This window comes from Chiloscyllium plagiosum, chromosome 5, assembly GCF_004010195.1.
Source record: "Chiloscyllium plagiosum isolate BGI_BamShark_2017 chromosome 5, ASM401019v2, whole genome shotgun sequence".
Classification (NCBI taxonomy): Eukaryota; Metazoa; Chordata; class Chondrichthyes; order Orectolobiformes; family Hemiscylliidae; genus Chiloscyllium; species Chiloscyllium plagiosum.
Genome location: NC_057714.1, coordinates 19,333,348 through 19,360,225, shown reverse-complemented (window position 1 = coordinate 19,360,225; position 26,878 = coordinate 19,333,348). Strand labels below are relative to the sequence as shown.

Genomic DNA, 26,878 nt, shown 5'->3' with positions numbered 1-26,878 from the left:
AATTTAGTGTAGGAGGTCAAGCTTCTGTACAGCATGACTATTTTACATTTTCCCGAAACCTTGATTGTCTGCTCCTCAGACCTGCTGTGCTTTCCCAGCACCATACTCTCAACATTTTACATTGATTACTTTACTTTGAGAATAAATGCAATATAGCACATAAGGAAATAATTTTGTTTTAACAACTAATTTCACATGGTATTTTGCTCAATAGCCTAAACACTGGGCATGAGTTTAGATTTCAAAACAACTGGCTCACCACCCATTACCCCTTGACCACGTCTATAGCTCTGAGCAATGACATGGGAGATGTTTATTTCCAATAAAAAGTGTACCCTCACCCAGCTGCTCTGAACCAGCCTTGATCCTCTCTTGCAGTAATTTTGAATGTTACATGAGCACTCTTTTTGGTTTGTGACTTACAATACTGTGGGTTCCAAAGACTGCAGCAGTTCAAGAAGGCAGCTCACCATTGTCTCCAGTCTCTGCACGGTCTTTTACTAACTGTTTGTTTGAATTTGCTCAAATTGAATTTCTTGGTTATCAGTTTCATGTAGGAAAACATGTATAACATGTACCACATTATGACTTATGGTGCTACTTCTCCTCAGACTTTCCATGTATATTGAAGATTTGGTTTTAAGTTTGCTCGCAGGGCTGGAAGGTTTGTTTTCAGATGTTTCGTCACCATACTAACTAACATAACCAGTGAGTCTCCAGTGAAATGCTGGTGTTATGTCCCACTTTCATTTATGTGGCTTGGTTTCTTGAGGTGGGTGATGTCATTTCCAGTTCTTATCAGGATGGTAGATGGGGTCCAAATTGATGTGTTGATTGTTGGAGTTCTGGTTAGAATGCCTGGCCTCTAGGAATTCAGCTTGTCCTATGATGGGTGTGTTGTCCCAATCAAAGTGGTGTCCTCCTTCGTCTGTATGTAAGGATACTAGTGTGATATTGGGTCATATCTTTTGGCGGCTAGTTGCTGTTCATGTATCCTGGTGGCTAGTTTTCGGCTTGTTTTTCCGATGCAGCTCAGCGAGTAAACTTACAACCAGAACCTCAACGTGAGCTACAAATCTTCTCAAAAAAATCACAAATATTGAAGATGTTTAGGTCAGTAAAGAAGTCAGTAACTTTGTACATGGCAAGATTGAACTTCCCAGTTGCATAGTTGATTCCACAGCTGTTCTTAATATAAGCTAGAAACCTCTAGTAAGAGGTAAGGGAAGACTTGTATTAAGACTGTAAGTATTGGCAGCCATTGGCCTTGAGGTTAATTGTGGTCTTTATAAAGCTTGTCCCACTCATTGGTTTTATCAGTGGAACTGCACACTGATTTCCTGCACTTTCAATGCTAGCTCACGTGTTTGAAGGGCAGAGACACTGTCTTGCATTTGGGTGGGAATGGTGCATCAGTAATATAAGTTGCCAATTGAAGTTTGAAATCTCTCAGCATCAGGTTCTAGTCCAACAGACTTATTTGGATGTGCTAGCTTTCAGAGCGCTCCGAAAGCTCTTGCTTCCAAATAAACCTATTTGGACTATAACCTGGTGTTGTGATTTTTAACTTTGTCCACCCCAGTCAAACACCAGCACCTCCACATCAATTGAAGTCTGACTTAGTAATTATCCCTGTCCACAGGAAAAGCAGACAACCAGCTTTTTCAAGCTCTGTTTTGATGCTCAACTAAAGCTGGAAATCTATCTTCAAATGTCTAATTGTAAGCATACTCAACCAAAAGGTTCAGGATTTGTCCGTGAACTTGTAGTGCGTAAAATTACAAAACAATTAGCTGCAGCAGGAGAAAGTGAGGACTGCAGATGCTGGAGATCAGAGTCGAATGTGGCGCTGGAAAAGCACAGCAGGTCAGGCAGCATCAGATGAAGAGCTTATGCTTGAATGAGTTGCAGCATGGTATTTTACAAGTCACAAATTGCATTGTGTGGAAGTTAAGATATAATACTTCTTTGTGAAACTAAGGATCTGTTACTATTACATTGGAGGCTATTTTGAGGCTTTTCTCACTATTGTGACAAGTTATTCGCAGCACGTTTGAAAGCTGACTCTTGGGTTGGCTCATTCTTGACAAGCAAGTTGAATGTCTTGTGCAAAACTGATTTGAAAGTAAACTCTCCTGGGTCACCATACCACAGGGACTCTTAATGTTGTGAGGTTGTTCACGCTCAAAGTAAGATCACGTTAAAATCTATTGAATTGACATTGAAGGCTCACTTTATGGATTTCACACTAACTGCTTCTTTCTCATCTTCTGTTATTTCGGAATAGGCACTAAACAGGGGTATAGCAGCTGTTAAAGATGATGCCATTGAGATGCTTGCTAGCTATGGGCTGGCGTACTCCCTCATGAAGTTCTTCACTGGACCAATGAGTGACTTTAAGAACGTGGGACTAGTATTTGTTCACAGTCGGCGAGATAGAATCAAGGCTGTCCTGTGCATGATCACAGCTGGTACTGTGGCTGCCATCTTTCACATTCTAATAGGTAACCTTCTAACTTCATATTTGAGTTGCGATTTAGAAAGTTTGGTTAATTATGTTAATTGTGAGAAATATCAAATGTCTGTTTTAAACTTGATTTGGAGATGCCAGTGTTGGACTGGGGTGTACAAAGTTAAAAATCACACAACACCAGGTTATAGGGCTCAATTGTAACGCGGTTACGATTGTGTTACAATTGAGCCCTCCACTATCACCTGATGAAGGAGTGTCACTCCGAAAGCTAGTGTGCTTCCAATTAAACCTGTTGGACTATAACCTGGTGTTGTGATTTTTAAGTTTGTTTTAAACTTGTTTGTATTGAAGAGTTATACAGGACTCAACATTAACTATTTCTCTCTACACAGTTCAAAATCTGACTACACCAGGTTATGGTCCAACAGGCTTATTTGGAAAGACTGGCTTTTGAAGCACTACTTGTGTACAGGAGAAGCGCTCCAAAAACTAGTGTTTCCAATTAAACCTGTTGGACTATAACCTAGTGTTGTGTGATTTTGAACTTTGTCCACCCCAGTCCACCAGCACCTCCAGATCTCTCTCTATCTCCAACACTTTTTAATTTTATTTCAGAATTCTAATATCCACCGGGTTTTGCTTTTCTTGTTGTTGTTGGCCTGTCTTGCATGCTTTTTAGTTTCTTAAAATCTCACTGAATTCTTTTATCCTGTGCATGCGCCATTGTCCTGAAATGAATCCTGAAGAAGGAAGCATTAATAATATTTTCTAGAACAGGTGACAATACTTAGTATTTATGTCATGCCTTTAATGTAATAAAATGTCAAAAAAAATTCACAAGCTTCTCCAACAACATTTGACACACTGATGTATTTGAGCAGAGGTAGTAAAACAGCTCAGTTGAGAAGATAGATTTAAAGGAGGGAAAATAAATAACTACTTAACCTTCGCAGCATGACTAACAAGGAAAGGGTGATTAAAACCAGGAGGGAGGAGCTGGATTTTCAACAAGTAAAAATGAAGGAATATAGTTATCTCACAGGCTGGAGTACATTAGAGTGAGAGTGAACTGAGGATTAAAAAGAGGGCAAGATTGTGACCATCTAAGATTGGCAAGCTGCTTAGCTGGAAAGCATTATTGGTCAGCTAGCATAGGGGTGGTAAATGAACAGGATAATAGGACTTTGTTTCCTGCCAGTATGTCTCAATCTTCCTGGTTCACCAGAAGATCTGGTTGCAGCAGAAGAGAGCCATGGAATGGCACTGCAGACTGTCCAGTGCAGGTAAATGACGACATATTCTGCATTGCAGGTATGAGTTAGATTGACAAGTTGGTGGAATGTGCAATAAAAGTGGGTAGGGTCTGAAGGAGCACTCAATTAATATGGTCATTAATGCATACACCAGGCCTCTTGTCTGTTTCTTTAGTTGCATTGCCTGTATAGGTGTGTCACAGGAATCTACTTCCTCTGTGGTACCTATCTTTCACAAGAGTTAAGCTTGGAAAAGGCATAATAATCCTTCATGTATCTGTTGAACAGTCCAGCTGTAAGGGTTCCCCCCTCAGCACTGCTTGATGCCTAACTTGTTTTGTCCTTCTGTATGGACAGAAAGCAAAGGCTGAGGAAAGAGGAGCCGGTATTTATCTGTTCACCACTGCCAAACTGGAGGCCTTTTGAGCTGGTATAGGAGCAGGACACTTCCTCAGACATGGAGTTTTGAGTGGCAGACGTGGAAAGTGATGAAGATTTTACTTAACTATCAATAAAAAGATTATTTCCCATCTCTCTGCACATCCTGTTTAATATTCATGCAGCCAAAACTAGTTTTTCTGCTGTAGAGATTCACTAATGAACCTTCTCAAAGCTCCTCTGGTGGTGATAGTCCAACCTCAAGTCATACAACTACCATATCTACCTGGTTGAGAAAAATCATTCCATCAATCTCCTCTAAGCCATTAGCTCCTCACCTTTTTTAAAAGTCTGCTCTTTAGTCTCAGACATACCTGTCATAGGGAAGGGATTCTCATGATCTACTCAGTCTATGCACCTTATCATTTTGTAAACATCGATCAGATTTGCACTCGGCTTCTTCTGCTCCAGGGAGAACAGCTTATCCAGTCTCTCTTAACTAAAGTCCGTTCCGCATCCTGGAAACATCTTGATGAATCTCCTCTGCACCCTCTCCACTGCAGTCAAAACTTTCTGACGGCGTGGTAACCAGGCTTGCGCACAGTATTCCGCATGTAGCCGAACCAATATTTTCTAAAGTTGTAACAAGGTGTCTTTGCTAGAAGTTCTATGCCTTGGCTATTGAAAGCAAGCATCCCACATACCACCTTTAGCATCCTAACTGTGCTGATATCTTCCAGGGTCTATGGACTTGTACCCCATTTTGTACAACACTTGTACAATCTTTCTTCTCGGTACTCCCTAAGGACCTATCATTCATTTTGTATATGAATTATCTTCCACATTGATGATCCCTACCACCTGATGATCCCTACCACTGAAAGTGCCTGTTCAAGTCACACATCATCCTAACTGAGAATTACAACTCACCATTCCTTCATCGCTGATGGATCAAAATCCTGAAATGCTGGAACAGCACTGCGGGTGTTCTACACCACGTGAGATGCAGCAGTTCAAGAAGGTTCACCACCATCTCTCAAAAACAATCAAGTATGAGTGATAACTGCCAGTAGCATTTGTTGCTCCATGGGTGCAAGTACATGGTTTAGTACATTTCTTGGGACTTAGCTTTCAATGCCAACCCAAACTAATAAGGTGAAAATTTCTGCCAACCGAAGGGCTATGTTGAGTTTGGCATGTTTTCCCCACATTTCCAATGAATGCCAATGCATCACAAACAAATTTGAGGAAAGTGCACAGGAAATGGCAGCATTGGTATTCAGTGGGATCTTGGAGTGCAAGCCCATAGCTCCCTGAAAGTGGCAACACCAGTAGATAAGGTGGTAAAGAAGGCAATGGTTGTCTTCATTGGTCTGGGGACTGAGAATAAAAATTGACATGTCATGTTGGAACTGTACAAAACTAGACCAGTATTGTGTGCAGTACTGGTCACCACACTATAGGGAAGAGGCTACAAGAGGTTTACTAGGATGCAGTTTGGATTTGTGTGTATTAGCCATAAGAGGTTGGACAAAATTGGATTGTTCTTGTTAGAGTGTCGGATGCTGAGGGCCATCATTAAGAAGTGTCTAAAGTTTTTGGGACGAGTGGTTAGTTGTATGCTTGGTCGCAGTCTTTTTTTTCCAAGGGTGGAAATGTCAAGTACTAAAGGACATGGATGTTAGGTGAGTGAGGAAAAGTTCTTTTTTAACACTGTTACATGTCTGATGCGTGCTGCCAGGGGACATCATAGAAGCAGAGACGATAGCAGAATTTAAGACAGATACATTAATAGGCAGGGAATAGAGGGTTATGGACTATGTGCAAGCAGATGAGATTAGTTTCGAATAGCATCATAGTTGGTACAGAGCTGGTGGGCTGAAGGACCTGTTCCTGTGCTGTACTGCTATAGGTTCTATGTAAAATCGCAATACATGATTTTTTACAAAATTCTGACTTGTTAGGACAGAAGAATGGCTGCCTTGCATGATCGGAAAAAATTAATGTGGGTACAATAGAGGTTGCTATTTAAAATAGTAGTACAAGGGTGCAGAGAAGTTAAAAATCACACAACACCAGGTTATAGTCCAACAGGTTTAATCGGAAGCACACTAGCTTTCAGAGCGACGCCTCTTCATCAGGTGATGAAGGAGCGGCGCTCTGAAAGCTAGTGTGCTTCCGATTAAACCTGTTGGACTATAACCTGGTGTTGTGTGATTTTTAACTTTGTACACCCCAGTCCAACACCGGCATCTCCAAATCATGGGGACAGAGAATGTCACTTTACCACTGGCCATACCACTGTTGACCTGATTAGGATATTCAGGATCAAACAGGAATTTGTTCCGTTTTGCAATATGATTAACACTTGCTTTCTGATAAACATGTATATTCTATTTGTTAAGTATTCAAGTTTTATTTTGTTTTTTTTTAAAGTTGTCAGTCTATTCTATTTCAGTAAACTGTCATATGTTGCATGGAACCTAATCTTTAAGTACTTGCAGGCTTTTATTTACAGAAACATTGTGTACCATGCAACCCCAACAGAATAAACTTTTGGCTTGCGTTAACAATGGCTACTCACCACCTTAAATACAGTAACTCCCAAATAATGTATAATTAATAAATGAGGAGACGACCCTGGTTTGAGTCTGTATCCTAGACTTGTGTGTGTATATAAGGGCAAACTATTTGCCATACTGATTCCTTCACTGCAGGGTAATCTTTAGATATTTTGACTATTACATAGCTTTAGGTACAATTTCAATACTGTAATAGACTTTATAGCTAACAGACCACATTTCAAAGACTTTATTTTAAAATGGGGTTAGAGAAAATGATCCTTCAAACCTTTATAGTTGGTCAGTCAGCTGTTAGCTATGACTTTGACTGTGCTCAATTTAATACCTTTTTTTCTGTCTGTTTTTAGCATATACAGATCTGGGATATTACATTATTAACAAATTACATCATGTGAATGACTCTGTGGGAAGTAAAACAAGAAAGGCCTTCCTATACCTGGCTGCCTTCCCAATGCTGGATTCCTTGGTAAATTAAGGTCTTTAATTTTATGATGTGTTGCTTAAGCTTTTGTATTATGCAGTGAAAGGCAAATATTGATCTTTCTTACGAACCTATCATTATGTGACCAGCAGTGTGCTGCAAGGATTGGTGGTTGAGCCACTGCTCTGTCATTTATATAAATGATTTGGATGTGAATATCGGAGGTGAATCTCCTCTGCACCCCATCCAGGGTATTTTTATAACTGAAAGCCTGTGTTCAGTGGTTTACCACAGGGTTTGGTATTGGGTCCCTTGCTGTTTGTAGTGTGCATTAATGATCTGCACACAAATGTACAAGGTTTAATCAGTAAATTTGCAGATAACATGTAAATTGGTGATGTGGTAAATAGTGAACTGGAAAACCTGAGATGCAAAGATGATTATAAGTAGGCTTTGAGTCGGGGCTTCCTCCTGGATGGGTGCAAAAGTGCCTCAGCCCAATGACTGCTAAATGGCTGGAGGTAAACCAACTAAAAGGAGACAGACTTGCCCCCCAACATTTCAGCCAAAGAGAGTGCACTGCATCTGTGTGAAATTCTGCCAACTGGTGTCTGATTAGATGCTGACACATGTAAAATAAGAGCAAAATGCCACCTCTTCTGCACACAACACCTCCACAACTTCCCAACTCCACAGCATCTTAGTACATCGCACTACTCCAGTAACACTTCTCTGGTCTCTGGTTGCTGCTCAGGAAATTCCCTAATCTCTTGTGGAAAATGCAAGTCATTCAATGTCACCTGTTTATTAATTCCCTCTGCAAATGTTTCTGTGATTTATATGTGCAACAAACCTGATTCAGTTCTCTTCATTTATACTGCAATTATGCTAGAATATGTTTCAGATGAGCATTGACTGGGTGTACTTGTCCAGGAATGCATTGTACCCTATTAGTTCCAGAACACTCAGAGTACAGGTGCAAGGGAATACACCTGGGGGTATTTAAAATCTGACTAGGATCGTTGACAACGTCCGGAAAAAATCATTTTGTGCTATGCAAGAGGATTTTTCTTGAAACTTTAAAATGACTGCAGTATTCTAAAAGCACATTCACAAATTGGGCTTGCTTGATAACCATAAGTTATTATCTCATTATGACCACTCATTAGGACATGTGCACGATTATGTAGACAAAACAGTTTAATGTACCTTCAATGGATTAAATCTCAGTATATGAACAGTTTTGTGATGGAGCACTGGAGTTATTTATAATGCAAATGGCAAAAGATCCCCACTGGTTGGAAAAACATGTTACAACTGTAAGTAGAACGTTTGTTCATGCAAACCTGGGAAGATACTATATTCTGTTTCCTGTTCAGGCTTATCTAATCTGCGCTTATTCGAGTGATTCTCACGTGAAAGCATGTGAAGAAATTTTGTATAACTTTGAATTTTTGCTTGTGCTGACAGGTTCAGGATTTGTGATTCTTACATAATGGTGTTTATGATCGATGGGCTTGATCATTATAGAATGCAGATTTCATACAAACCTTACACAGTTTCAGCAAGATAATAATTTCACCCATTATACAGAGACTCAGGAATTTCAGTTTAGCAGAATTCTGATAACCCTTTTTACAGGATTGAACTAAGATCTGTTTAGCTTTGTTTATTTTTCTCTTTCCCTGGAGCTTTCTTTCCCTGCTATATCATAGAATCTGATTTTATGAATGTTTTCCAGGACCTCAGCTGGCCTGATCTATTATGTTGGCATTGAATATGAGGTGCGTGACAGGAGAGCTGAGCACTGTTCTCACCTGCATTCACTTGCCCAACTAAACAGATATATACAGAAACTCATTCAACTCTCATTTACTGTTCTTGGAGTTTTAAGTACAGTGTAGTCTCTGCCAAACAGGGAAGGGAAAATGCGGGAGAGTTCCAGGTTGGAAATAATAGACTAGTTAGGTGGTTATATTTGACTGGTGCGGATGCAATGTGCCAAAGGGCCTTTTGCTGTGCTGTAGATCCCTACGACTGTATGAGATTTACTGGCAACTGGCTTTATTGACAATAGATTCAGAGCTATTTATCAGTTTGAGGTGGTTGAGCAAGAAACTAAGGAAAACAATACAGCAAGAAAATGAAGGAAGTCTTGCTTTCTTCCTCCCACCCTACAACCGCAATGAAAAAGAAGACTTTAATGACCTTTTGCTCTGGGCAGAACAGTTTTACATAAATGGATTTGCTATCCCATTAGCATCAATGGGAACTGGTTATGCAATGGTTTGAATGTATAAATCTGTTTGTATACTCAACAGTTGGATGCTCATCTTGTATTGCTGATCTTCAATGGAAATGGGTCCTGAATTACTTGTATTTAACACCTTTTTTTTGTTTGTTTTTAGGCATGGACCCATGCTGGCATTCTGCTGAAACATAAGTACAGTTTATTGGTGGGCTGTGCATCTGTTTCAGATGTCATTGCTCAGGTAAAGATCATTTATTTCTGCCTTCAAAGACTTGGGGAGAGGAAAAGGGGAAAATAAGGTTTTAAAGCTTATTATCTGCATCTAAAACAATTCTAATTATATTCTTGCCTTGAATTCCTTCATAAGATTCTTCTGATGTATGAGCATTATAAGTGAAGTGAATTTTTAAAAATTCAAAGATTTCAATTATGCTTTGCTGGATAGCTGTCTTAACCAAAATACACACCCACTGTAACTCAGTGATCACTCTGAATTCTAAGTTATACTTTTGTACTCTGGAAATATGGAACGGTCAGTTTGGTCACAGTATCCTGGGCTTTATTAGTAGGAGCATAGAGTATGAGAGCCCAGTGGTTATGCTGAACAAAACACTTATTAGACATCAACAGAAGTATTGTGTACAATTCTAGGTTCCGTACAGTAAGGGTGTGAATACATTCAAGAGAACACAGAGGAGATTGACAAAAATGATTCAGTTATGAGGGTAGATTGAGGAGGTTGAGACTGCTTCCTTGGAGTGAAGACGTCTAAGGGGAGGTCTGAAAGAAGTTCTCAAAATCATAGAGTTCTGGGTAGGGTAGACCGGGAAATCTGTGTTCCTGCTTGTAAAAGGATCGAGAATGAGAGGGCACAAGATGTGATTTCCAAAAGTAACACGTGTGCTGTGAGAAACGTCTTATTCACGCAATGAGTGGTTCAGGTCTGGAATTCAGTGCCTAGAAGTTTGATAGGCAGAGAATCTGTTGAGGCATTCAAGAGGGCATTTGATTACTGTTTGAATGAAAGCAATGTGCAAGGGTATGGAGAAAAGGCAGGAGAATGGCATTCTGTTGTAAAACTTGAAGAGCCAATGCAGATATAATGGTCAAATTCTGTAAAATGTGCCAAGAGGCAAGTTGTTATTGGATATAAACCACAGATTCTCATTGTGTTTTTAAGGATCTCCTGTAGCAACTAATGTTTCATTTAAGATCCTTTCTGTAGAATATCGCAGTAAAATCTGTATGATGGCAGCGTTGTGCTCAAAATTCAACACTGACATTGCATAACCAATACTGAATGTAAACATTGGCCTTTCCTTGAGGTCTGAATTGAAAGTTTTTTAACATTTTTGACTAAGAGACCTGTACAAGGAATGAGGTACAACAAATAAACCGGAAAGATTGTGACTTTGAAATGGTGTATTAGTTATATGTATGAAGGAAAAAAATCACTTTCACAGGTTATTGAGCCATTCTTTCATTCTTAAGAAGTGATCAAAAGTGATGAGAGATCTTTCACTACTCCTAATAAAAATGTGAAGTGTTCTGAATTTGAGTCATTGCTATTGATTTGGATGAAGGTCAATTTGTTTCTTCTTTCGAGGATATGAACCTTAATATCTTAGTACAACATGTGGGCGGCACGGTGGCACAGTGGTTAGCACTGCTGCCTCACAGCGCCGGAGACCCGGGTTCAATTCCTGCCTCAGGCGACTGACTGTGTGGAGTTTGCACGTTCTCCCCGTGTCTGCATGGGTTTCCTCCGGGTGCGCCGGTTTCCTCCCACAGTCCAAAGATGTGCAGGTTAGGCGAATTGGCCATGCTAAATTGCCCGTAGTGTTAGGTGAAGGGGTAAATGTAGGGGTATGGGTGGGTTACGCTTCAGCGGGTCGGTGTGGACTTGTTGGGCCGAAGGGCCTGTTTCCACACTGTAATGTAATCTAATCTAATCTAAACATCTCCTCTTATGATCCTGAACAACTATTCCTGACAGCTGAGTTGAGCCATTGATCATTTTCTTTAGCACAATATAATTTCTGCATTCTGTCTTAAACTTACACTTATTGAGCTTTCCCCTTCACATTAAGCTGACTTAGATTAAGTATTGTTATGTTATTGTTTTTACGGAGTATCTTCTACACACTTCTGAAAAATCTATAAAACTCATTTTGAATGCTCGCTTCCTATTATTCATCCTTTTATTGCTCGCCCTGTTAACATGTGGATCATGCTTGTAGCTGTCCTCTATATTGCCTAACAGTCATAGAATAGAACTGTGCATCACTCTACAACTTTCCACTTCTTCACGTAAAGAGAAGAGAAAATCAGGATGGAATCCAAAGGTTTAAAGCAGCAAATTGAGAGAAGGAAAGCAGCTGGCTAGGTGTATGTTGACCTGTATTGCACCTGATGTGTAAATCCATATGATGCAAGTGGAAAGATGTTTCACTTCCCCAGAACTCAGTCAATAACACTTTCTTCTTAAATTGCACTCTGTTGCCATTATCATAGTGATCATGTTGACCACTCACATTTATGTAACACTTCCAACATAAAATGCTCTAGTGTTTATGTAAAATATAATCTGTTAATGGAATGTAATTAACTTTGTAAAATCAGTATTACAAGAGGTTGGTAGCCAAATGATTTTTGCCTTTGTGTGCTTATTAACATGTGCTTCACATTCGTTTAACTATTGCCAAGCCAGAAGCTGGTGTTTCGCTTAATTTTTATTTTCTTTCCAGATTGTATTTGTATCCATTTTGCTGTACAGTCATCTAGAATGCACAGAGCCTCTTCTGATTCCAATTCTGGCCTTGTACATGGGAGTGATGGTCCGTTTTACCATGGTGGGGCTTGGATATTATAAAAATGTACATGACATCATTCCTGAGAGAAGTGGACCTGAAATGGGGGTAAATATCAAGCTCACTTAGTTAGCAACAGGAAAAGATTTTGAATAGTATAATGGGCATGGTAGACTGAACATTGAATGGCATAATATAGAAAATGTTAAAATGGCCTTGCATATCAGTATGAGAATCTTCGGACAGCATGCTTCAACTCTGCTTTACAGACACACAGCTGCAATGTTTTAATGAATCTGATGTTCCAGGTTTGTAATTATTTTATGGTTTGTGGTATAATTTTTCTCTCAGCTTCAAGTAGCACTATAACATCGTCCTAAAGTCACCGAGATGTACAACACAGAAGCAGACCCTTCAGTCCAACTCATCAATGCAGACCATGCAGTCCCATTTGCCAGCACTTGGCCCATATCCCTGTCAACCCTTGCTATTTGTATACCCATCCAGATGCCTTTTTAAATGTTGCAATTGTACCAGCCTCCACCACTTTTTCTGGCAGCTCATTCCATATATACACAACAATCTGCATGAAAACGTTGCCCCTTAGGTCCCTCTTGCATCTTTCTCCCTCACCTTAGACCTATGTCCTCTAGTTCTGGACTCGCCCACCCTAAGGAGAAGACCTTGTTTATTTATCCTATCCATGCCTCTCATGATTTTATAAACCTCTGCGGTCACTCCTCAGCCTCTAATGCTCCAGGGAAAAACAGCCCTAGCCTATTCAGCCTCTCCCCATAGCTCAAATCCTCCAACCCTGGCAACATCCTTAAATCTTTTCTGAACCCTTTCAAGTTTCACAACATCCTTCCAATAGGAAAGACACCAGAATTGCACACAATATTTCAAAAGTGGCCTAACCAATGTCCTGTGCAACCATAACGTGAGCTCCCAACTCCTATATCTCAATACTCTGACCCATATTCTAGTCTTTGTATTATAAACTGACAAGAATCAGAGGAACCTCGATTATCCGAATGAGATGGGCATGCACTGTTTCGTTCGGATAATTGATTATTTGGATAATCGATTTTTCCCTTAAACAAGGGAAGCCATACTGGTCTAGTGCTGTGCTCTACCGGAGAATTTGTTTAAATCTATAATTTTAATGAGTCTGCTATTTAAACAAGCTAGTCTTTGCATTCTGCAAATGACAGGTTAAACTGAGAAGGACTAAACCCTTACTATGACATAAATACTCTAAGAATTCCCAGCATTAAATAACGTCCCGAACAGTTTCTCCAATCGCAAGAGCATTTGTCAGTTTCCGGGAACTGTGCTGTGACAGAAAGACCGAAGCACTGCCTCGCGCATGTGTTTACTTTCTCGGCCATTTTCTTTTTCGAAACGGCCTGGTAAAGTGACGGGAATACTGTAAAACACTTACTCTTTGCAAAGGGCTGTGTAACTAACTCTTAGCTAAAAATTGTCCAGTTGTTGATGCTTGAGGTGCTTGTGTTTTGGCCAGCGTTTTCACATGTTCTTCAGTACAGGTAAATCGAATACACTTACCTCTTTTTGATATAATGTTTTTGCGGGACCTTGATATCATCTTTGGATAATTCAAAATTTGAATAATTGATTTTCGGATAATCGAGGTTCCTCTGTAGACCTCTTTGCAATTTATATACACCCAGCTTAAGATGATGCAAATCTTGTGTCAGTGCCAAACTTTCAAACATACTCTGCCCTAAATGCAACAGCTGTCATCATTCTGAAACACTTGGCCAATTCTGTTTTGAATTCATACTGTGCTAACTGTTTGATGCAATCAAAGTGTTTAGAGGATAGGTCTGTCATTTTATTTGCTTGTTTAAAAACAGCGTATCAATTCACATGAGATTATCCAACTTGGCTGCCAGTTAAATTTCTCAGCAATTTTAAAAATAAGGAACAGATTGTTGTCTGTCTAAACATTATTTAATTTATCCATAGACTTAGTTAAAAATCATGTCAAGGCATCTCTCAGAAGCGGCACGGTGGCCCAGTGGTTAGCACTGCTGCCTCACAGCGCCAGAGACCCGGGTTCAATTCCTGCCTCAGGCGACTGACTGTGTGGAGTTTGAACGTTCTCCCCGTGTCTGCATGGGTTTCCTCCGGGTGCTCCGGTTTCCTCCCACAGTCCAAAGATGTGCAGGTCAGGTGAATTGGCCATGCTAAATTGCCCGTAGTGTTAGGTAAGGGGTAAATGTAGGGGTATGGGTGGGTTGCACTTCGGCGGGTTGGGGTGGACTTGTTGGGCCGAAGGGCCTGTTTCCACACTGTAATGTAATCTAATCTTAAAAAAAAAAAGCGTTTAGCTAAAAATTGACAGCAATCCAAAGGTAGTGATGGAGATGGCCAAAAAACTGAGTCAAAAAGGTAGATTTTAAGAGGCATCTTAAAGTAGAGCTGGAGAGCAGAAGAGATTAATGGAGAGAATCCTAGTTTGAGGGAACTAGGTAGTAGAAAGCATAGACCCCATTTGTTGAGCAAAGGGAGATGAAATTCACAAAAAGCCAGAATCAAACAAGCAGAGAATTCAGTTGTAGGGTTGGAGGATACTAGGAACAGAAGGGCTGAAACCATAAAGAAACATAAACCTCAAGTTTTATACTTGAGGTCATGAAGATTGGCTAGCAAAGTCTATTGAAGCTGGAGGGGACAAGCATATGGTATAGGGTTTCAGTGGTAAATGAACTGCGATGATGGAAGTGGTGTGTGGAGGAATTATTTGTATTGTTATGCAAGTAGAAGTAGGCTGTCTTTGTGGCAGGAAAGATATGTAGGAAGAGGAAATATATCAGAAACTAAGGTTGAGGTTAGAAAAAGTACTAAAATTGTCAACAGTTGAATTGAAACTCCCAGATGATGTCTAGGGAATGGGATTGAATCTTTGTTCATATTACTGGGTTTACAGTGCGGGCTGGAGACAATGGCTTTAGTCAACCCAGTGATTAACTAGAAGGAAATTGCAGCTCACACAAAAATGTCTAGCACAGATTCAGACAATATAGGGATGAAAAAGGAGGTTATATTAGAGACAAAGGCATCAATGGTAGAGATGGAAAACCTGTTGAATAAATGCATGGATTCAGAAGGCATGTGGAAAATAGAATCAAAGATCTGTTAGGACTTTGGAATCAGTTATAAACAATTTGGGGATGAGTTATTATTCCATGACTGGATACAAAGAATAATTATAATACAGATGGAGCTCATTCTACTTGTTTTCCTCTCTCTACGAGCATTTTAGCTACTCTTGTTCCCTGTACTTGATTCCGTTGACCTGTAATTTTTTACTATACGTTTGTTTTGAAAGCTACAGTTTAGACTTCACTGTATTCTCAAGCAGCACATATCAAACACTTGCTATGTAAAAATATCAAGTTACAATTTAAGAATATATTCCTAGTCATTTTAACTGCTGTGCTCCATTCTTTGACTTTTTTGCCAGTGGAAAGAATAGCTTTATAAAAACAATGACTGCGGATGCTGGAAACCAGATTCTGGATTAGTGGTGCTAGAGGAACACAAGAATAGCTTTGTATACTCTGTTCAGACTTCTCATAGTTTTTAATATCTTTTATCAAATCGCTTGTCAATATCCTGTTCTAAGGAGAACTGACCCAATTGCTGCAGTCCAACCATGTAACTGAAGTCCATCCCCCCCACCCCCCCGAAACTATTCTCATCATTTTGTTTTCTGCATCATCTCTAATACATTAATTCTTCCTAAAGCACATAGACCAAAATTGAACACAGTGCTCTTGTTGAAAGCAAATCAGTATTTTTTTAAAAACTGAAATGGAAACTATTGGATAAAGTCAGCTGGTCTGGCAGCATTTGTGGAGAGAAAGCAGAGTTAACTTTGAGTCCAATGACCCTTAACTCGAAGCATTTAGCTCTGCTTTCCCTCCATAGGTGCTGCCAGACCTGCTGAGTTTCTCTAGCAGTTTATTTTTTTGCTTCAGATTTCCAGCATCCACAGTTCTTTGTTTTATTTCAATGTTTTATAAAGTTACGTTATAACTTCCTTGGATTTGTAGTCTACACCTTTTTATTTGTGAAACCCAAATTTGTAAAAGCAAAGTATTCCAGATGCTGGAAATCTGAAACAAATGTCGAAAATGGTGGAGAAATCCAGCATTTCTGAAATTCTATTCTTGACTGGGTAGATGTTGAGAGTATGTTTCATCTCCTGGAGGATCTGAGAATGGCAAGGTAATACAACTTGAAATGAGGGTTCTCTCATTTAAGATGAAGATGAAAAAATACTTCTCTCATAGGGCTGTTTAATTGTTGGAGTTCTTTACTTCCGAGAGCAACTGAATAATTGAATATATTCAAGGCTGAGTTAGACAGACTTTTTATCAACCAGACAATAAATGGTTAACGTGGCAAGCTGAAATGTGGAGTTAAGTTCACAGACAGATCAACCATGATCTTATCAAATGGTAGAATTCTGTAGACTTGGGGAGCCAAATGGCTTACTCCTGCTATTGGTCACTATGTTCTGATGTCTAGCTGCATCTGTACTCTTTTTTTTTTTTGATATTATCTCCTGTTGTTCTTCCCAACAGAATTAATCAGTCTTGTATTAAATTTCATATGCCACTTCTCATTCAATCAGCTTATGTCCACTTGAGGTTTATCACTGTTCTCCTCATGGTATCCAATACTTCCAAATTATGCCATATGTAAACTTTGAAATTGTGCTTTGTGCACCATGTTGTGAGTAATTAATCCAGGGGTTGTGGTGGTGTAGTTGTAGTGACATCAGGTAATCATGCAGGAGTCCAGTCTAGTGGGCGGCACGGTGGCACAGTGGTTAGCACTGCTGCCTCACAGCGCCAGAGACCCGGGTTCAATTCCCGCCTCAGGCGACTGACTGTGTGGAGTCTGCACATTCTCCCCGTGTCTGCGTGGGTTTCCTCTGGGTGCTCCGGTTTCCTCCCACAGTCCAAAGATGTGCAGGTCAGGTGAATTGGCCATGCTAAATTGTCCGTAGTGTAAGGTAAAGGGGTAAATGTAGGGTTATGGGTGGGTTGCGCTTCGGCGGGTCGGTGTGGACTTGTTGGGCCGAAGGGCCTGTTTCCACACTGTAAAGTGATCTAATCCAGGCTAATGGTCCAGGGACATGTGGTCAAATAGATTAGAAATAAAAATCAAGATAATTCCAGCAATGGTGACCATGAAGTGTTTTTCAAATTCAAGTTTTTAAAAAAAACTTGAATGGCTCATATGTAACCTTGCCTGGTCTGCCTGCCTTGTGACTCCAGACACACACCGGTGTGGTTGACGCTTAACTCTTCTCTGAAATGGCCCAGGAAGCCGCTTGTTAGGCAACAAGTGCTAACCTGACAGCAATGCCAAAATCTAATGGAAAAGTAAATGTTTCACTAGAAAAAGTGACCCTTATATGTCAGCCTCCTATCCAAAAACAAAATCTAATTACTGCTGTTTTCTGTCAGCTTGCCAACTTTATATTTATGCTGCTACTGCCATGTTAATCCATGAGTTTTGATACGTCTGGCAATCATATTTATATTGGATTTTATTAGATCACATAAACCACCTTAAATCACATTACTCTCATAAACCCTGTATTATTTCATCAAGAACTCAATTGGTTAGGGAAATGTCTTCATCAGATCCATGCTGAAATAGCTAATTAATTTGCGTGTGTGCAAGTCACTGTTTAATTTTGGTCCTAGACTATTGTTATCCTCCACTGAGGTTAAACTGATTGATCTGTAAAGCTAAATACACCTTGTATTGAAGAAAGGTACAACATTTGCAATTCTCTCCATTCTCTGGGATCACACCCCAAGGAAAACTTGAAGTTTATTGGCCAGCACTCTGCAATTTTTATCCTTCCTTCCCTCCGCATCACATCCAGTTTTGGTGACTTATCAACTTAATTACATACTTCATAAAATGAGAACCCATTGCATTGGATGTCGCATGTTAGCATGGACAGAGGATTGACTAATTAATAGAAGGCTGAGGTTTGGGATAAAGGGGAGTTTCAGGATTCAAATCCGTAACTCATGGCATGTCACAGGGATCAGTGCTGGGGCCATAATTATTTACAACCAATGTTAATGACTGAGATGATGGAAGTAAATGTATTATTACCAAGTTTGCTAATGACAAAAGTAAATGTTAAGGCAAATGGTTAAGATGACAGTCTGCAGAGGGATATGGACATGTTAGGGAAATGGGGGAAAAACTCAGCAAATAGAATATAATGTGGGGAAAATATGAGGTTGTGCACTTTAGCAGGAAGAATAGAAGAGCTGAATATTATTTAAATGAAAAAAACTCCAGAAAGCTGCAGCGTTGAGGAATTTGGAGGATCTTAATGCATAAATCATAGCATGTTAGCATTCAGGTTCAGCGGTTACTATGGAAGGCAAATGGAATGTTAGCCTTTATTAAAAGGTAGTGAAGTTTGTAAGCAGGAAAGTCTTGCTAAAACTTTACAAGACACTTGTTTGATAACATCGAGAATACTGTGAATAGTTTTAGTCCTCTTCTGTAATGAAAGATATACTAGCATTGCAGGCAGTCGAGATGTTTCACTAGGTCCATCTTGGATATGGACTGACTGACTTATGAGGAGAGGTTGAGTAGATTGGCCTGTACACATTGGAGTTTAGAAGAATGAGTGGCAAGTTTATGAGAATGATCCTTTTGTGGGCTTGACTGTGTTGATGCTGAGAGGTTGTTTCCCTTGTGAGAAAGTCTAGGATCTAATCTTAGTAAGGAGTTGCCCAGTTGAGACAAATGAGGAAGAATTTCTTCTGAGCACAGTGAATCTGTGGAATTCTTTACCACAGGGAGCTGTTGAGGCTGGGTAAGTAAGTATATTCAAGGTTGAGATAAACAGATTTTTAACATGCCTGTCTGTGTCTTTGGGGAAAAGGCATGAAAATGAATTGAGAATGACGAGATCATCCATGATCTCATTGACTGGCAAAACAAAATCATTGGGCTGAATCGTCTGCTGCTTTCTCATGTCATGTGATCTTATGATTTCAACTGCCCTTCCTGGGAAACATGATGATGGAATGCTAATGTAGGCTTTGCTAACTCTATTTAGCGGAGTGACTACTATGTGACAACCAGATTACTGTTGTTTTGAACAGAGCTAACATTTAGTGCTTCATGCACAAAGTGTGTGTGTGTGTGTGTGGCTGATTTTCCATTTCCATTGATGAGAGAGCTTCCCACACCAAGTTCCAATCTTAAACTCCAAACTCTGTTTAAGAGCTGACTGGTGAATTTCTCACTGAATCACTGTCCTCTCTCTACTGAAGTCCAGCCCCACCAGAAGCAGCAGGCCAATCAGAGTCAAGTGTGGGGTGCTGGAAAAGCACAGCAGGTCAAGCAGCATCAGAGGAGCAGGAGAATCGACATTTCGGGCAAAAGCCCTTCATCCCCAATGAAGGGCTTTTGCCTGAAACATCAATTCACCTGCTCCTCGGATGCTGCCTGACCTGTGCTTTTCTAGCACCACACTCTCTCTTGAATCTCCTCTCCAGTATCTGCAGTCCTCACTTTCGCCTAGCCAGCCAATCAGAGACCAGCATTTTCTGGATCCTAGAGATTGTCGCCTAGAGGTTTTAGGGGATTAACCAGCAAGAAAAGTTTGTTTTTTCCTTTTGTTAGTGGATGGTGTGGTTGGGAATTGGGAGGAATTCCACCCACTGTTGCTCTTGATCCCAGATTAGTTCAACTAATTAATACAATTAGAGGCCCTTCCTCTAACGCAACAGACAGGACAGCCTCTCCCTTACTGGGAAGGCAGGTAATCAGGCTTGTAGCAAAGCAATGGCTTTGAGGTTGATCATTTGACAGCCTTAATTAGTGGTGAGCCAAAAAGGTTCAAAAGGATTCTCTCAGCATTTAATTACTTGGGTGCTGAGAACATAGAGCAGGAATGGGCCCTTCAGCCCACAACGTTGTGCCGAACATGATGCTAAATGCAACTAATCCTTTCTGTTTGCCCTTAGTCCATATCCATCTATTCATTGCATATTCCTGTGCTTATCTAAAAGTCTTTAAAATGTCCTTATTGTATCAGTCTCAACCACCACCCCGGCAGTGCATTCCAGACTCCTACCACTGTTTTTTAAAAAAACCTGCCCCTCACATCTCCTTTGAACATTCCCCCTCTCACCTTAAATGCATGTCCTCCTATTATTCGAGATTTCAACTCGATGGAAAAGATTCTGACCACCAACATAAAATTATGCATCTCATAATTTTACCAACTTCTATCAAGTCTCCCCTCAGCCTCTGCTGCTCAACAGAAAACAACCTGAGTGTTTCTAGCCTCTCCTTGGTATACTTCATCTGCATCCTTTCCAAAGCCTCCACGTCCTTCCTGTAATGTGGCAACCAGAATTGAACATAATTCTCCAAAGTCTTATAAAGCTGCAACGTGACATCCTGACACTTATACTCAATTACCTGACCAATAAAGGCAAGCGTGCCATTACGCCTTCTTTACCATCCTATCTACTTGTGTGACCAATTTCAGAGAGCTATGGATTTGAACCCCAAATCCTTCTGTACATCAGTGCTGTTCAGAGTCCTGCTGTTAATTGTATACTTTTCCTTAACATTTTGATCTCCCAAAGCGCAGCACCTCTCACTTAATCTGGATTAAACTCCATTTGCCATTTCTCCGCCCATATCTGTGACTGATCTATGTCCCACTGCATCCTTTGACAACAATGTGGACGTGCTGGTGTTGGACTGGGGTGGACAAAGTAAGAAATCGCATGACATCAGGTTGTGGTCCAGCAAGTTTATTCGAAAGCACAAGCTTTTGGAGCCCCTGCTCCTTCTTCAGGCAGCTAGTGGGAGAGAATACATTGGACGCAGAAGCTATAAGTAAAAGATCAAAGGGTCATATTTATATGAATATATTGAACAAACTAGATGGCTATTAAGCCTTTAATCGATTAGATTGAGGGTGCAGGCTTCGATTGATTTAATGTAAACCTTAGAATTTCTTGCAAGTCACTGCCCCAAGATAACTTCAGGTTTTATCAGAATAAAGGTGACAATGCTGGTTATACTGGTTTTAATTTTTCAAGTCTGTTTGTATCTGTCAGACTGGTTTTATTTCCAAAGTAGGGATTTATAAACTGCCGTATTGACTGGCTGTGTCTGCAGATTGTGCTTTTTATACAAAACATAATGCATCCCATAGGTGTGTGCATGAGTATGAAGGGGTATATGCCTGAGAGAGTGACTGCGAATGTGTGTACGAGAGGGGGTCTGTGGAAGTGTGTCCATGTATATGAGCATGTGTAGTGTGGTGGGATCACCTGTAGTGTGACATGAACCCAAGATCCCAGTTGTAGCCATCCGCATAGCTATCAGCCTCTGCTCAGCAACTCTGCATTGATGCATCCCCTGAGGATGGGGGGGGACACACCCACGCCCTCTCCCGCCCTCTCCCGCCCACTCACTCGCACACTCTCTCACACACTCTTTTTTTAAATCTATAGGATGAATTTGTATTTGCAAATACATTCTATTTTGTTCAAAAAGTACACTGTCAGTAGGCAGTCAGTCAATATGGCATTTTATAAATTCCTACTTTGGAAATAAAACCAGTCTGACAGATACAAACAGACTTGAAACATGGCCTCAAAATGTATAAAATACATTGTCTGACCAGAGGTATTAGCTTCTGATAAAATCTGAGGATATCTTGCAGCGGTGACTTGAGAGAAATTCTGGGGTTTATTTATTAATCATTCAAACCATGCATGTCCATTCTAATGATTAAAGACTTAATAGCATCTAGGTTTGTTCAATACAATCACAAGTTGTGACCCTTTGATCTTTTATTTATAAATAGTGTCCAAAGTATACTCTCTCCTTTGACAACCTTCTACATCAATCTTTGTATTATCTGCAAACTTACTAACCTGCCCATCTACATTTTCATCTAAGTCATTTATATGTATCACAAACAGCAGAGATCCAGTACAGATCCCTGCAGAACACCACTAGTCACAGATCTCCAACTGAAAAACACCCTTCCACTACTACGCTGTCTTCTATGGGCAAACCAATTCTGAATCCATGCAGCCAAGTCTATGTGGATTCCATGTATCTTTAATCTTCTGGATGAGCCCACCATGTGGGACCTTGTCAAAAGCCTTACTAAAATCCATGTAAATAACATCCACTTCTCTACCCTCATCAATCACCTTTGTCACATCCTCAAATAATTCAATCAGGTAAGTAAGACATGACCTGCCCTGCACAAAGCCATGTTGACTGTCCCTTATTAGGCCATGTTTTTCTAAATGTGCATAAATTCTATCCCTACGAATTCTCCCCAATAGCTTCCCAACCACCGGTGAGAGACTCACTGGTCTATATTTTCCTGGATTATCCCTATTTTCTTTCTTGAACAGAGGAACAACATGAGCTACTCAGCAGTCCTCCGGAACCTGTCCAGTGGCTAGAGAGGATGCAAAGATCTTGGTCAATGCCCCAGCAATCTCCTCTCTCGCCTCTCTGAACCTGGGGTAGATACCATTGGCCCCTGAGGACCTATCCACCTTAATGCTCTTCAAGAGGTCAAACATCACTACTTTCTTGATCTCATGCTCCAGCATATTACATCAAGAAGCAGTGTGTATCTCTCCAGTGCTGCCTAGCCAAATTATTTGAGGAGAAAGTGAGGTCTGCAGATGCTGGAGATCAGAGCTGGAAATGTGTTGCTGGAAAAACGCAGCAGGTCAGGCAGCATCCAGGGAACAGGAGAATCGACGTTTTGGGCATAAGCCCTTCTTCTGAAGAAGGGCTTATGCCCGAAACGTCGATTCTCCTGTTCCCTGGATGCTGACTGACCTGCTGCGCTTTTCCAGCAACACATTTCTAGCCAAATTATTTGCCCTACTTGCCATCTTGCTTGCCATCTCCAAGAAGGGGATAATAATACCCAAAGTACGTAATATTTCCCATTCATTTATATTGGATCTAAACTTTAACTTTTTACTTTGCAGGGCGAGGCCACTATAAAAAAGATGCTGGCCTTTTGGTGGCCTTTGGCCTTGATTCTGGCAACTCAGCGAATAAGCAGACCCATTGTCAACTTGTTTGTTTCTCGTGACCTGGGAGGTAGTCCAGCAGCCACAGAGGTGAGTTTATCTCAATTTACCCGAAATATTTTTACTTCTTTAAAGTTATGACTTTGTAAGTTCGTAATTCAGATGCAGAGTCCATGGACAAACCTAATGCAGGTACACTTTTACCTATCCCCAGTCATCGGTAACAGAACATGTTGGTGGTTGCAAGCAGTGATTTCATCCATCTTGGCGTATTGCATATATGTGAATTAGTGGTGCCAGAAAAGCACAGCAGGTCAGGCAGCATCTAAGGAGCAGGAAAATCGACGTTTCGGGCAAAAGCCCTTCATCAGGAATTGTGAATTCTGTTGCCAGTTATAAAGGATTGATAATTTATTTTTATGAATAAAATCTGGACTTCGTTGCATCTAGGATGGTCTCTAGCATTGTTTTTAATAAAATAAGCACTACCTTCGTGGAAAAAGAATTAAGTAAACCTTTTATAAGTTCAAGTTTGTTTACTAATGCATGATTCCTCAAATTGCCACCAACACACAGACATTATCATTGTGGCATACTCATGTGGTTACAGCTCATCTGTCTCTTTTCTGAACGTCAACAAAAGAGATGTCAGCCATCCCGTCATGTCTGTGCCACTGTATCAATAACACTCAATAGCTGTTTGGAAAGATTGACCAATTGGTATAATGTGTTCTGCTCAAGCATTTGAGCAATAATTTGGAATATAGCTATTACATTGATTACTTATAATAGAGACAACTTCAGCATTTAGAACTGGAACTATGATGTAACAATTACTAAGTTAGTGTTAAAGCAGCACCAGAATTGATTCTGATTCATTGTCATGTAAATGTTGCATGCTGAAATAGAGTTGTAACATCTTTTAAATCAATTAGTTATTTCAAAATTGTGACTACAAAAATGAAGAAGAAAATAGAAGTAAAATAAATGGGGTTAATTTCAGTGTCCACAGGTTCTTTGTTTCTTCCTTGAAGGTGAATTTTTTTTTTTGAAGTTTGAGGAATGCGGAGGGTTTACAAGAGTGACTTCTGTATGGCTACAGTTGCAAGAGGTCTATTATGTGTATGGTGATTTTTCTCCTGTGCAAAAAAACCCTATTTTTATACTTAAGAGGAAGGGGTGGGAGGGTAGGTTTGGATCATCTTTACCCTTCCAATGAAAAGACTATGTCTTGAGTGATGCTTGAGGAGTCTGTGCTTTATTAGGTAGATATTTGCAGACAAGTCTAATTCTGCAAGATGACCTCGAACCAACCTCCAGAGAAAGCAATGGTCAGGCATGATATTTTTTTGCCAGCAGCTTTTTTTTTTCTAGGCAGTCTATAGTCTATGAAACAATTAAGTGAATAATATCTAATTTACTGGAGGAAATTTTTACTTAACGTGTTGATGACAGGAACCTGAAAATCAGATATTGGATAGGCAATTCACAATCACCAACTTATTACTTGCAAACAACTGAAAATTACCCTTATATTCAGATATTTCTGAAAACAATGGGAATGTTGTATATCAAACCTTTTGTAAATTTAATGATTTTTTTTCTGTTTTATTTCACTTTCAGGCTGTTGCTGTTTTAACGGCCACATATCCAGTGGGCCACATGCCTTATGGTTGGCTGACTGAACTCCGTGCTGTTTACCCTGCTTTTGACAAGGTAATCCTGGACATGGCAAATGAATGAACAGTCAACAAGAAAAACCAGAACAAAAAATACAATTACTAACAGTGAAATACTTAAAGCAAGCTGTGCAAATTGCTGACAGACATTGCTGTTTTCTGGTAGTTACAATATAGACACTTACAATATTTAACATAACATTATGTAGCATCTGATTATGGCAACCTGGCTGCTTGAGAAATGTGAAATGATCATTATTAACAGGTACAGAGGAACCTCTATTATCCGAAGGACACGGACAGGCAGTATTTCGTTTGGTTAATCGAATTCCGAATAATCGAATGTCGGGCAACGTAGTTTAACCAAGCATTGGGACCTTACAATCTTGCCGGATAATCATTTTCGGATAATCGAATGACAGATAATAGAGGTTTCTCTGTATATCACTCAAAAGGTGGTACGTGTATGGAATGAGCTGCTCGAGGAAGTGGTGGAGGCTGGGACAATTACAACACTTAAAAGGCATTTGGATGGGTATATGAACAGGAAGGGTTTAGAGGGATATGGGCTGGGTGCTGGCAAATGGGACTAGATTAGGTTGGGATATCTGGCCAGCATGAACGAGTTAAACCGAAGGGTCTGTTTCAATGCTGTACACCTCTATGACTCTCAATGCTAATTAGTTCATTTTTTTTAAGAAATATTTTGACTAAAGATGAAGATTGCAGAATGTGGTAGTAATCTTAAAAGTATGCCTGTACGGGTGCTAGAAGTAGAAACACTCAACATTAAAGAAGTAGTAAGAAATAGACTTGTGATGCCAAGGCCTGCAAAGCTGGCTGTGGGCCAAGTACTAGAAAATGAGATTATAATAGGTGGCTTGTTTTTGACTGGCATGAACTCAATGGGTTGGAAGGGCCTTACCCTGTTCTGGAGATTTGGTATGACTCTTGATTGAAAACAAAAGTGTCAAATCTGTTATCTTATTGGAATTTGTTTTATTACAATGCAAGTGCAAATAACCCTTTTATTTTTGAAAGCATTTTTAAATATATGAGTCATTTTGAATTTTAATTTTTGTTTCAAAGTTCAATCTTTGGATTAGAACATGGCAAGCAATTCCATTATTATTCGGCTTTCCAAAGAGCCCGAGAGAAAATATGGTCATCACCACCTTGAACTGTTACATTCTGTGGTATATAGGCAGTGGTTTCCATAATGACATGATTCAATTGCCCTTTGTTTCAGAGGATGATTAAGACTCAAAAACATTGCTGAGAATAGTGAGTCACACGTGGGATGGTCAGTAAAAGCTGATGACTTAAAGGACTCAAAATAACAAACTAGTGAAACCAATATCTTAAGTTCCCAATGTTGAATTGAATTTATTGTCACGTGTATCAAGGCACAGCGAAAAGTTTTTTGTCTTGCGAGCAATACGAGCAAATCACAGGCTTAAGTAGCATAGATAGTAAATAATTGGTAAACAGCAGCCAAAACAAAAACACAGGTACAGGCCAATGTTAAGAGTTTGAGAGTCCACTCAGTATTAGAACATAGAACAATACAGCACAGGACAGGCCCTTCGGCCCACGATGTTGTGCCGAACATTTGTCCTAGCTTAAGCACCTATCCATGTACCGCTTAAAGGTCACCAATGATTCTCACTCTGCGACTCCCACAGGCAGCGCATTCCATGCCCCCGCCACTCTCTGGGTAAAGAACCCACCCCTGACATCTCCCCTATACCTTCCACCCTTCACCGTAAATTTATGTCCCCTTGTAACACTCGGTTGTGCCCGGGGAAAAAGTTTCTGACTGTCTACTCTACCTATTCCTCTGATCATCTTATAAACCTCTATCAAGTCACCCCTCATCCTTCGCCATTCCAACGAGAAAAGGCC

The 26,878-nt window shown here is 40.1% G+C and overlaps 1 protein-coding gene across 2 annotated transcripts in view; it reads left to right on the top strand.

The window, feature by feature from the left end:
• Positions 1-26,878, top strand: part of LOC122549740 (progressive ankylosis protein homolog B-like) — a 118,657-nt gene that overhangs the window by 30,251 nt on the left and 61,528 nt on the right. For both annotated transcript variants that reach the window (XM_043689675.1, XM_043689673.1), the window contains exons 2-7: positions 2,288-2,504; positions 7,034-7,152; positions 9,516-9,599; positions 12,106-12,276; positions 23,250-23,384; positions 24,918-25,010. In XM_043689675.1, the coding sequence (XP_043545610.1) occupies positions 2,288-2,504; positions 7,034-7,152; positions 9,516-9,599; positions 12,106-12,276; positions 23,250-23,384; positions 24,918-25,010 (819 nt within the window). The remainder of the gene's footprint in view (positions 1-2,287; positions 2,505-7,033; positions 7,153-9,515; positions 9,600-12,105; positions 12,277-23,249; positions 23,385-24,917; positions 25,011-26,878) is intronic.